General features: G+C 51.2%; 1 protein-coding gene across 5 annotated transcripts in view; it reads left to right on the top strand.

Moving 5' to 3' along the window:
- Window positions 1-12,555, top strand: part of CCDC88C (coiled-coil domain containing 88C) — a 142,157-nt gene that overhangs the window by 60,999 nt on the left and 68,603 nt on the right. For all 5 annotated transcript variants that reach the window (XM_043921745.1, XM_043921744.1, XM_043921746.1 and 2 more), the window contains exon 4: window positions 1,483-1,552. In XM_043921745.1, the coding sequence (XP_043777680.1) occupies window positions 1,483-1,552 (70 nt within the window). The remainder of the gene's footprint in view (window positions 1-1,482; window positions 1,553-12,555) is intronic.

The raw sequence follows: 12,555 nt of genomic DNA, 5'->3' as shown, positions 1-12,555 counted from the left end.
GTGTTGGAAATCAGCGGCTGCAGCAGCGCAGGATTTAATCCTTGTAGAGGTCGATGGCAAGCGCCAGTCTATAGCTGACACTGTGAAGGTGTCGGCCTCTCCTGGCGAGCTTGCCAAGGCCGCCATTCCCATCTGAGGATTCAGAGAGCTCTGAGGTGATCAGCTGGGCCCTGCGGGATTAGCCGATTGTGTTCACTGTCCCCTTTTATTCATCAGCGCTGGTTGGCAGCGTCCTGAGTTCAGAGAGCCCTCACACCGTGCAGTAGTGACTGCTGGGAAAAAAGTTGTCTCTCAATGGAAACTTTTTTTTTAAGGTGTAAGTGGAGCTTTGTTGGTCAAGAGTTTCTATGGTGACCACTTTCGAAAGACCGAGAATATCACTGAATCCCTACTGCCTTGCTTGTCTTCTGTAGAATTAGATATTTTATCTTCTTGTGAGAAACAAGGCACATCTGGGCAGGGAAGACCAACCTGCCCAGAAATACTGCAAGAAATACCCTGGAAAATGTGAGCGGTGGGCCAGCACATTTGGAGGGGAACTTGTTAAAACCCGCACGACAGGGGCATGTCGATGGCTGGTGCCTGGGCCTTCTTTCAGGGGCCCTTGGCATGAGGGCAGGAGGCCGAGCATTTCCTGTCTGCCACGTCTCTGGAGGGGTGGGGGGGGGGGCTGCAGATTAGCTCTGACTTATCCCTCCCCTGGGGAAGGACTGCACGCTCCAGTCCATGGGGTCACAGAGAGTCAGACACGACTGAGTGACCGGACAACAGCAACAGAGAAGTCACTGCGGAAAAAAGAGAAGTCTCTTTATTTACAGCTTGTACCAAAGACCTGCTGAATGCCAGAGTCCTGAATTGTCAGCTTGTAAAGACTCGGTAACATCTCTCTTCATGTTTCAAAGTGAAAGTGAAAGTCACTCAGTCATGTGTAACTCTTTGCGACCCCATGGACTGACTATACAGTCCATGGAATTCTCTAGGCCAGAATACTGGAGTGGGTAGCCTTTCCCTCCTCCAGGGGATCTTCCCAACCCAGGGATCCAACCCAGGTCTCCCACATTGCAGGCAGATTCTTTACCAGCTGAGCCACAAGGGAAGCCCTTTTCATGTTTATTCTGCATTTTTTAATTGCACAAGCAAATCATACAATAAAAATAAAGACATCCTTTAAAAGAAACTCACTGCTAGTCCTACTAATATGGCATCTAATATATCTTCTTTTCCCCTAAAGTCTCTGTACACGTGCAGACCTAATTTTTGTTTAGTAATAATCAAGGCAGAAGCACAGTTAGCTGTTTTGACTTTTCATTTATTTATATCTTACATTTTCCTTCCTATTATATATGTATATGGTATTTTCATAGCAACGGTTTTCATAATGACTGCACACTCCTCCAGTGACTTGGTACACTATAATTTTCTTAATCAGTCTTTACTTTGTTTTCTGTTCTTAATGGTATCCTTTCCCCTTTGTTTCCATAGGAAGTTCTCCAGCAGCTGATCGTCATGAATTTGCCTAATGTCTTGATGATTGGCAAGGACCCGCTGTCTGGTGAGTGGAGGCAGCCCTTGCCCCCCGTGGAGCCTGGGCTGAGCCCTGGGCAGCTGTTGGAGGCAGTGCTCTGGCTGCCAGCCTGGAGCCAGCCCAGTGAAAACATGTGCTCATTTGGGTGTGATTGTAAACGGTGGGCTTACAACCCCAAGGCTTTACGCCAAGAGCACATTTCTTCCTTAAGAATATATCCTCACAACCCCTCAGATGGAGTTCCAAGGCAGGTGAGGCCACTGCTTCCTTGCTCTTCGGGTCTTAAGTAATATGGTGCCCCCCCACGCCCCAACTGCCCAGGGGTCTCTCCTCGTCCCATCATGGGGTGTGGTCCCTATTGACAAGAAAAAATCTTTGAAAGGGAAAATGTTAGTCGCTCAGTCATGTCTGACTCTTTTCGACCCCATGGAATGTAGCCCACCAGGCTCCTCTGTCCATTTGGGATTCACTGGGCAAGAACAGTGGAGTGGGTTGCCATGCCCATCTCCAGGGGATCTTCCCGACCCAGGGATCGAACCCAGGTATCCTGCCTTGAAGGCAGATCCTTCACCCTCTGAGCCACCTAGGAAAGAATCTTTGGAGGGAACTAATTCCCCGAGGGAATTATATATATATTATATATATAATATTAAATTCCTATATATTCCTATTATATATAATAGGAAGGATTCTGCTCGCATCCTGTGCTGGTTTATTTCCCCATGTACATTTCACTGGGACCACCTGTTCTTACATCTCCCGCTAGTCTCTGGGGCCCGAGTGGGTAAGGTCCTAAGTCCTAGTCTTGGACACTTGGTATGACTTTAAAAAACTGAAATGTCCTCCCGGACACCTTACAGAAAGCCAGAGCTTAGTTCCAGCCTGACAGTTAACACACTCTGTAAGTTAAACGGGGTGCTGACTCTCTTCCCCTCCACGGTCTTGTGCATTGACCTGCACCTGTGGCTCGTGGATGGAAACCTGTGGGCCCCAGGGACAGATGTGCCTGCTGGCTGGGACTCCCCTGGTTCTCGTGGAGACCTTGTGAGCCTCCTGGACTGGGTGTGGGGTCAGGCCATGCGGGAAGGATCCCACCATGAGAGGCTTTGGCAGGAGGAGCTGAAGCTTGCCTCTATGGGTACCTCCTTGCCCTGCTCTCACGGGAGCCTGACCATCCTCGCTCCTGTCCTCGTGAGCTCAGGTCGTCTGGCGCGCAGAGGAGAGGTACACCTTGTAACCCGCCAAGGATGTTCCTCGTAGAGGAGCCCTGGCCCTGAGAGTGGCAGCAGCAGCTTCTGGGGGCACTGGGTCAAGGGAAGCTGAGCATGAAATCACTTTGCTCATGGGGAGGGGTCCTTCTTGGACCCCCACTCCCCTGTTCTCTGCGAGAGCCAAAGGAAAGGGTTTCTTTGATCTCCTGTTCGTCTCCAGTGCCACGGGCCCGTGAGCGTCACATTGGTTCTTCAGGATACACCCAGACCCACCTGGCAGCCCCTGGCAGTAACGCCCTTTTCTACTTGACGTGTTAGTAACAGGGAACCCTTGGTCTGCGCTCTCCCCGTCTCTGCCCTGGGGCCATTTGTTTTCTGGGTTTATTTCATGGTTCCCCCAGGTAGAAGGAAATGGCAGTCCACCCCAGTATTCTTTCCTGGAGAACCCCGTGGACAGAGGAGCCTGGCAGGTTACAGTCCAGGGGTCGCACTGAGGGTCTGCCTTGCTTAGCAGAAGTGTGCTGCTTTTCCTGCCTTACTTGGGGGACTGGTGTTAAGAGAGAGGTGCCCAGAGAGGTCGGTGGTTCGGGCGTAGTCCTGCCGTTCCTCCTGCTCTAGAGACAGCGCTGTCAGGTGAGGAGAGGAGAGCGGAGGAGCAGAAAAGAGGGCTCCTGCCTGAGCCCTCGGGGACCCACCGTGTGCTAGGCACCGGACGTGTGTTTAAAAGCGGAAGTGAAAATGTGCTCCTGGGGTGTGGCCGTGCCGTTGCATTTATAGATGAGAGAACGGCAGGCCACAGGGTTGAAGTGACAAGCCCTCAGCCACTTAACCCATGAGCAGAGGGGAGTTTGAGTGGGAGTTTGTTCCACCTAAACCCTGGGCCTGAGCTCTGGTCCATATCACACATGAACAAGTGTCAGGCAGTTGCCAGTGCCTAACCATTTTGACCTACAAAAAATGACAGTGATGCGTGAGTTAATGTGGTGGCTCAGATGGTAAAAAATCTGCCTGCAATGCAGGAGACCCGGGTTTGGTCCCTGGGTCGGGAAGATCCCCTGGAGAAGGGAATGGCAACCCACTTGCCTGGAGAATCCCCATGGACAGAGGAGCCTGGTGGGCTACAGTGCATGGGGTTGCAAAGAGTTGGACACGATTGAGTGACTAACGTTTATGAGTCAGTCTAGTGCTAAACACGTCTTCCTCCCCCACCGTGTCACCCCATCACCCCATCATACTGCGTAGTTTGCCACCTTCCTGTGTTGGCCCCTCCCTTCCCACTGCTGTCTGGAATCCTGCCCTCAGGGGGGCCCCTTCTCCGCAAGGCACCTCTGCTCACCAGAACCGTGGCTCCAGCCCTGCCTTCAGAGCCTCTCTGTTCCAGCCTCTCTGAACCACACGGGGAGAGAGACTATCCATATGCAGGGAGCCCTGGTCCCACCTTGGGTCTGGCCATGAACAGAAACACCTGCAAAGATGTGGACACTGATTTTTAAATAGCTTTATTAAAGTATAATTTGCATACCATGAAATTAGCTTTTTTTTTTTGGCCACACCACACAGCATGTGGGATCTTCCCCCACTGGGGATCGAACCTGTGCCCCCTGCATTGGGAGCATGAAATCTTAGTTACTGGACCGTCAGGGAAGTCCGAAATTCACCTATTTTAAGTACACAGTTTAGTGATTTTTTTTTCCCCATAAATTACAGAGTGGTGCAGTCTTCCTCACAATCCAGTTTGAGAACACTCTCGGGAAGCTGATTTTAAACTCAGTTTAAAATTTAAACGGATTTTAAACTCAGTCATGTCCGACTCTTTGCGACCCCATGGACTGTAGCCCACCAGGCTCCTCTGTCCATGGGGATTCTCCAGGCAATACTGGAGTGGGTTGCCATGCTCTCCTCCAGGGGATCTTCCTGACCCAGGAATAGAACCCAGGTCTCCTGCGTTGCAAGCGGATTCTTTACCATCTGAGCCACCAGGGAAGCCCTTTAAACCGACAGGTGAACGGAATGTCTCCGAGTCCCTAGGGCCGTATGGAATCAGTGTGTATCAGTCGAAGAGGTTCCAATCCCAGTTCAATGGAGAAGTTGTTAAGATGAGATGGGGGCCTCTGGGAAAGTTAAGGATGAGAATCCCCCCCGTGCGGCAATCTCAGAGGGCCCCCAGCAGGCAGGGCTGACTGATGGTGGCTTCTGCGGGCTTTGCTGAGAGCGGATGGGCCGCCTCCCCCGGAGAAGGCTGCAGGGATGAGAGCTGGGAGCACGCATGGGTAGGTTTTGACAGGAGTCTCAGGGGGACTCAGAGCAAGGAGGTTGGGAGGGGAGAGGCACCAGCAAGAAGACACAGACATGAGTGCCTGAGACACATTTGTGGAATGGTGTTTTCTGTTTTATTTATTTATTTATTTTTTCCAGTAGACTTCATTTTATTTATTTATTTTTTTTTTTTTTAAATTTTTTATTAGTTGGAGGCTAATCACTTCGCAACATTTCAGTGGGGTGTCTTCTGTTTTAAATTTTAAAAATAGCTGGGTGAAGCAATTGGGATTTCATTTAAAATAAAGAACAAAGTTTGTTTCTTTCTTGTGCGGTTGCCTAGAAGGGGGTGAATGGGGAGGCTTTTTTTTTTTTTTTAACAAATTCTGTCACCCAGCTCAGGAGCACACCTGTGTTCTTTCTAGCTGATGCTGACACTGAACCATTATTTATAACATTTCAGTTTGGGGTTATTTTTTGTTTTGGGTAAATGCACCTCCGTGGAGAGACAGACAGATACACAGTGACACTGAATGATCCCAGAACACCAATCACTTGTCCCCCTTCCTCTGACCTAAAAAAGGGAGATGTCCCGACTCATACCATGAGATATTTCTGTATGTCTGTCATCCTGCACCCACCGGACAAGATGTTCTCTTTTTTCCTACCTCAGGTGGGATTCAGGGGCAGTTCAGTGAATATGAGAAAACACTTCATATATATTAAAATCTGTCCTCAGTGGCTGCCCTCCCGGCCTCCAGTCCCCCTTCTCTGCTTTCCTGTTTGTGCCTCGAATCATCTCTGGATTTCCTCTCTGACTGTGCGTGATTTTGCTACCATCTCCTTGGATATCTGTCCCTGGGGAAGCATCTTGTCTGGCGCCTCATTACTGTAGACCCCTCTTCTTGGAGCCTGGCCTGGGGTCCCATAGGACCCTGCTGTAGCCTTCTCACATTCATACACGGGTGCATAGCAGAAGAGCCTTCCCCGGCGGCTGGGCCGAGTGCAGACTGCCGGGACTGGTGTTGCAGGGTGTCTTTTGTCTTGTTTCCAGGTGGCCACGTCTGATCCTTCTGTCCGACCCCACTCCCATCCCTCAGGCAGGTGCCCTGGCTCTACTTGCAACAGAGCCGTGCATTTCTCTTCTCCTGCCCCACTGCCCTGGTTCTAGCGGCCACCATCCTTCTTCTGGCTAGCACCTGGGTGGCCTTCTAACTGTTCCCTTGGCCTGGAATGCTTTTCCCAGATATTAACAGGAATCACTTCAGTTCAGTCGCTCAGTTGTGTCCCACTCTTTGCAACCCCATGGACTGCAGCACACCAGGCCTCCCTGTCCATCACCAACTCCTAGAGCTTACTCAAATTCACGTATATTGAGTTGGTGATGCCATCCAATCATCTCATCCTCTGTCGTCCCCTTCCCCTCCCGCCTTCAATCTTTCGCAGCATCAGGATCTTTTCCAGTGAGTCAGTTCTTTGCATCAGATGGCCAAAGTATTGGAGTTTCAGCTTCAGCACCAGTTTTTCCAATGAATATTCAGGACTGATGTCCTTTAGGATGGACTGGTTGGATCTTCTTGCAGTCCAAGGGACTCTCAAGAGTCTTCTCCAACACCACAGTTCAAAAGCATCAATTCTTCGGTACTCAGCTTTCCTTATGGTCCAACCCTCACATCCATATGTGATACTGGAAGAAGGAATAGATCCTTCAAGTCATTGCTCGAGCGTCACCTTCTTGGTGCACCCCATCCTCATGACCTCCCTGTGTGTAGCTGTATCCTCCTCCTCCCTTGGGACTTCCAGTCCTCCCCTCCTGCTTTGCCTTCTTTTCTTTCATAACATTTATCACCCTCCACAATGCTCTCTCATTTACTTATTTTTCCCTGTCTGCTGCATTGCTTGTTTTTTTCCCCCATTGCTTGTTTTTCCCCCTCTAGGATGTAATCTGTCATGAAGGCAGGAATCCCAGGGGATTTGTTGTTGTTGCCAATGTCTTGTGTGGTTTGGGGTTTTTTTGGGTTTTTTTTTGTAATAGTGTTTATTGATTGATTGATTGGCTCTGCCATGTCTTAGTTGTGGCACGTGGGATCTTCGATCTTTGTTCAGCGTGCAAAAATCTCAGCCACTGGGCCGCCAGGGAAGTCCCCACCAGTGTCTTCTAAGTATCTAAGAGCAGTGCCTGGCACGTAGTAGGTGCTGAATAAATAGAGCTTAAGTGCTGGAAACGGGCTTTATCTAGTCTGTCCTGTCCCCACTTTGTTCTTCCATCAAGCTAGTGCTCCTTACAGATGTTAGTCACGTGCTCCCACAGATAAAACTATTAAGTGTCAGCGGTCAGGGTCAAGTGAGAGTCGACCTCTGCTTCACACCACGTGTGAGGCTGCCCTAGGCTGGTGATGCTGCCCTGGAAGCTGCTCGCACCCTTGCCTGGCTGGCTATGCCTCCATGAAACATATTAACCTGGTTTATTGAAGAGTGTTTTCTACATGAGAACCAAGGGATCCCAGTGTCTGCAGCATCTGTAAAGTGCTTGCCCGAGCGCCAAGCCCTGATTTCTCTGCAGCCAGTCTTGTCACCATGCCACGCACATGAAAAAGACTAGATTGGTCTGACAAGAAGCCAGGGTGTTAGCAAATTAATTTCTGCGATGAATCATAGAGCAGTCATGCTGGAAGAGGGCACTGTGTTGTCTTCCAAGGTTTGTATCCAAGCGCAGTAGTGGGTTTCAGACTTGTGAATTTGCCGATTGCTCCCAAGCTGTTTAGACTGGAAAGGCGGGAGCCGTGTAGGTACAGAAACCCAGCCCAGAGAGGGGAGGGAACTCATTCAGGGGCACACAGCATGGCGGTCCTGTAGGTAAGAGATGCAGAGATGTGTGTATCACCATAAGTCATGCAAATGGTTATATGTGACCTGCCATCGTCTATTATTCTCCCTGGAGTTTCTCAAGTTCTAAATGCAAGGCAAGATTCCTGGGTCCCTGGAGGTGCTGACCCTGTGCTTACACCTTACGGGGTCCTGTCTGTGAATATGGCTGGGATCTTGGAGGATAGCCTTGGGGATTCTGTTCTTTGCTGTTCAGTGATCTGGTCCTTGTCCTCAGTCTTTTCGCTGTCACCACGGTGACAGAAGGGGCGTCCAGGGACAGGGGAAGCCCCTTGAAGAGTCAGGGAGTCTTTGCCCACCGATGCTGTGAACATCCTTCCTTCACAGCTTGTGTAGGCCTCTGGTCTCCTGCTGCTCCAGCTGAAGGAACCAGAAGGTCGATTTCTGACCCTCCCAGATAGAAGATGAGAACACCCTTGCTTCCTTCCTCCTCTGAGTGGCACCCCTGGGCCAGAGGCTCAGAGGAGCTCAGCCCAAGCCAGCCTCAAGCTCTCCCTGTAAAACGCCCACTGTGGGTCCAGGGGCCATGGAGATGAACAGGCTGTGTCTGCTCATGGAGCCCCCAGTCTGTGTTGGGGCAAGAGGGGAGGAAGATGGGGTCCATCACTAGCCTGCTCCAGGGCGAGAAGCTGTGTGAGTGTGCTTCCCACAGAATGCAAGGCGGGTAATGAATTCTTCCCTGGGCAGATCAGGAAGGCTTCCTGGAGGAGGCGGTATGTGGCAGGGCCTCAAGGAACTCTCAACAGACCAGCAGAGGGCGAGTGTCCAGGTGGGCCGAGCTTGGGGGAGGGGGAATGTGCCGGCAGTCCCAGGAGGAGCAGCGAGCCCAGGGCGCAGGGAGGAAGTGTTCTGTCACGGCTGAAGTTTAGGTTTCAAAGGCCAGCGGAAACGGAACTCCTGAGACTCCTTGGAATTTAATATTTAACCCTCTCAGTGTTTACTTGCTTGCTTGTCAAGGACGTCCTTGAAGTGCTTCTCGGATCCCATAGAAACCTTCCCTCAAGGCACAGCTCCGCCTTGGATGACAAGCTGGAACCTCCGAGGGCCGGTGGGCCAGCGGGCTGGCTCCCCTCCAGCCCTAGGACAGGGAGAGGGCTCCAGGTCTGGTTGATCATGAGCCTGGTTGATCATGAGCCTGGTTGATCTCCTGCCTCCAAGATTGTTCTTTGAGAAAGCAGGCAGCGGTCTTCCCTTCCTGGCCACTATCCTGGGCCCTGTGTCCCCCCGCCCACCCCGCCCCCAGCGCCCTACTTGCCAAGCAACATAGGGGAGTCAAGGGTCTGCCCTTAGAGGCTAATGAGCGATGCAGTTCTTGTGTTCTTTCTCCCAAACTTGGGCTGGTTTTTTTTAGTTCTCTGGAATTCTTATCCCAGGTGTGTATTTTTATGTTTGCATTTGCAAAAACCTTAGGTCCTTTAGGATTTCCCAGGGGGCGCTAGTGGTAAAGACCCCACCTACCAATGCAGAAGATGTGAGACAGGTTCGATCCCTGGGTTGGGAAGATCCTCTGGAGGAGAGCATGGCTACCCACTCCAGTGTTCTTGCCTGGAGAATCCCATGGACAGAGGAGCCTGGGGGGCTACAGTCCATGGGGTCATAGAGAGTCGGACACGACTGAGTGACTTGACGCATGCACATAGGTCCTTCAGATGAGGAGGGAAGAAGTTAGTAAAAGTTCATCTCTCGGGCCTTGATCCTGTTCGTGTTTCCCATTCATTCTTAAAGGAACAGGTTCAGAAAAGTGCCCATGCACCAGTTCATGTGGCGTGGCTCGCAGCCTGCTCCTTCAGCTCTCTGCTGCCCCGCTGGACTCAGAAATGAGTCTCTGGTCCATCCAGAGCGAGGGGGCTGCTGGGCGCTGGAGCCGAGAGCCAGCACTTGGCTCTTCCAGGAACGTGAAGCGCTTGAGTAACGCTACCAAGCCCAGTGAGCATTCAGGCACGGCTGGATGCCGGCCTTTGGAGCAGCCGCGGGGCCTGCCTGGAAACCGGACTTTGTTTGGTCGCCTCCTAGCGATGGGCCGTACACAGAGAGGGACTCCCGGCTGCGAGAGCGGGCATGGCGTCCGCCGGGTCTGCTCTCGGTGGCCCTGGCCGTCCAAGGAGGAGGGATGAGCTGTTATTTGTCAAAGGTCTCTGTGTTCCCCCATGATGTTTGGGCTTTGCGTTTTCCGCCTGGCACGTGGCGGGGGAACCCTTTCTCTGATCGCCTCCTGCCTCTGCCATCGCCTCACCTCCAGCCAGTGCAGACCCACTGCCTTCCTGGGGTTCATTCTCCCTTTCTGATCCTCAGTTGTTTGGTGCTGGGAAATGAATTAGCTCTCCGCTTCTGTGCCCCGGGCAGGCTGGGCTCGGGAGTCATTTCTGGCGGCGCTGGTCTGAGGGGCTTGATGCGGCTGTTTCAGATTGTCTCTGTGACCAGGGAACGGCTGCCGTGAGTCACCCGCGCAGAGGTTCTTGTTACCTGCACGAGGTGGTGGGGGGATCCCTGCGGATGGGGGCAGACTTGGGCTGGGGGTGCAGGAGAGACGGGGGGACAAGGGGGGGTGCACTCTGGAGCACCCCTGCACTATTTCACGTGGATGTGCAACTCGGTGCCTGCAGAGTCCACCTGTGATAAACATTTGTTGAATGACTAATTAAATAAATGGGGGAGTGCCTGATGGGTGTCACAAGTGTAACGTTCCAGGTGTAAGAGATCTTGGTGAGGGTTTTGCAGGACTCGCCCTCCGGGCTGTGAGGCGATGTGTAGAGGTGCCCTCTCCTCCTATCCCGTGACCCAGGGCAGGTATTAATGGAGGGTCCCCATGTGCCCATACTGTTCCTTATGGAACCCAAGGTAACCTTGTTAAAATAATAACAGGTCTTCTCAGTGTAAGCAGAGCCCCCAGGAGGGCCCACAGAGCTGTGCCCGTGTGGGGGAGTCTTGAGATGTCATTATTACCTTGAGGAGAAGCAGGGTCATGTTCAGTGCAGTGCTATTATCAAATCAACGAGGCAGCCCCCATAATCATCCATATGAAATGACTGGTTTTAAACTCAGAAACCAGGGAAAGCACAGTGAGTGGTTCATTCCAGCACATAAGTTAGGAGAGAATAGAATGTAAAAATATTAAGAAAAATGTGGAAAAAAAAAAAGAAAAATGTATGTGTCTCCATCCCAACAAGAAATCAAATGGAAGCTGTGTTCTCTTTGTTCTTCTACCCAGACATGATGTTCACGGTTACCGGCAGTCCCTCAGTCAGCAGATCCTGGCTGAAATACCTGCCCCGTGGCACTGGGATCAGAAAGAAGCCAGAGGGAGCCCCGCTCTGCTAGGAAATGCACAGAAATAGCAGCAGTTTTGGGGAGGGGGCGGTAGTGAGTTAGGAGCGAGCAGGTGGTGACCAAATCTCAGATCTGTGGCTCAGCCTGTCTGAGCCTCTTCTTGTTTGTAAAACGCAGATAATACCAGCCTTTGGGAATTGCTCTGGGGATTAAGCCAAATGATAGAGTGTTACATGAAAGGACTGGAATGGTCTGTAGGGGCAAGGGCACACAGGGAGGGCAGGATTAACTCCAGGGGGTCAGTCCTTCCAGGTTGTGAGGGTTCAACGCTCAGACTCACGGACCCGGGGCCTCGTTGGTAGTGGGGTGGCTGCGTTCCTCTAACCCCTGTCTCTGTGGGCAAGTCACTGTGCCTTCCAACCTCAGCAAGACAGTATGCAGTTTGCAGCAGGAAGAGCTTGCTCTTGGAAAGAGTTGTTTGCCTTCCTTTATCTAAATCCCTGTGTTCATACCCAGGTGATCACTGACACATAAGATTGGTTTTCCATATCCAGAGGATGTATGAACTTTCGAATGATGGCATCTTAGAGCATCAAAGACTGGCACCAAAAGGACCCTAGAAATTAGGTACCAGGCACAGGAGACGGGTTTCATTTCATGTGCCAATGTTTATTGATTGGCACTGGCTGTGTGAAGAGTGCTGTGTTCAGAAGGGTTCCGAGGCTTCCTTCCAGGCTCGGTAAAAACAAAAGTGTTGTGATTGACTAGTCATGTTTGCCGCAGATGTGAGATTAGAAAGTCAGGAAATTTTCCAACCTTGTTCTTATTCAGCCTCCACATTTTAAAGGTTGGTGTACTTTAATCGTCCCACTACATTTCTGTCCCCAGGTCCACCGTTATCCCATGTGCAGTATTAGTTTCCCTTCTGTTTTGGAAGCTGATGGCTGCACACATCTGTAGCTTTATTTATAGCTTAGGTCAGCCTACGTGCATTCCGTTTCTACTAAGAAAGGCTGGAGGGAGTTTCTCTGTGTCAGGACTCCAGGAAGCAGATAGTAAAGTTAAGATTTTTCGTAGACTCAGCTACTAGCCCAGCCTGTCCTGGGATTTCCCCTGGGTTTGTGGGTTGGTGCAGAGGGTGTCTGATGTGTTTGACCCTCCCCCCACCCATTGGCTGCTTATGACTCACTAGGTACAGAGGTCCATATTGTTTCCTACCCCACCTCCCATTTCTCATGAAAACCCACCCCCAACTTAAGACCAAAGCGTTTATAACTTGACAAGTACCGTGTTCTCTTACATCTAGGCCTTTACATATGCTGTTCCCTGAAAAGCCCCCCCCATACCTACCTCTCTTCTTCCTGGGGTCTCAGCTCAGAAGTCATTTCCTTTTGGAAGCCCTCGGAAGCA

The sequence above is a fragment of the Cervus elaphus genome, chromosome 13 (genome assembly GCF_910594005.1).
Source record: "Cervus elaphus chromosome 13, mCerEla1.1, whole genome shotgun sequence".
In the NCBI taxonomy this organism is placed as follows: Eukaryota; Metazoa; Chordata; class Mammalia; order Artiodactyla; family Cervidae; genus Cervus; species Cervus elaphus.
This window is presented reverse-complemented; position numbering and strand designations above follow the sequence as displayed.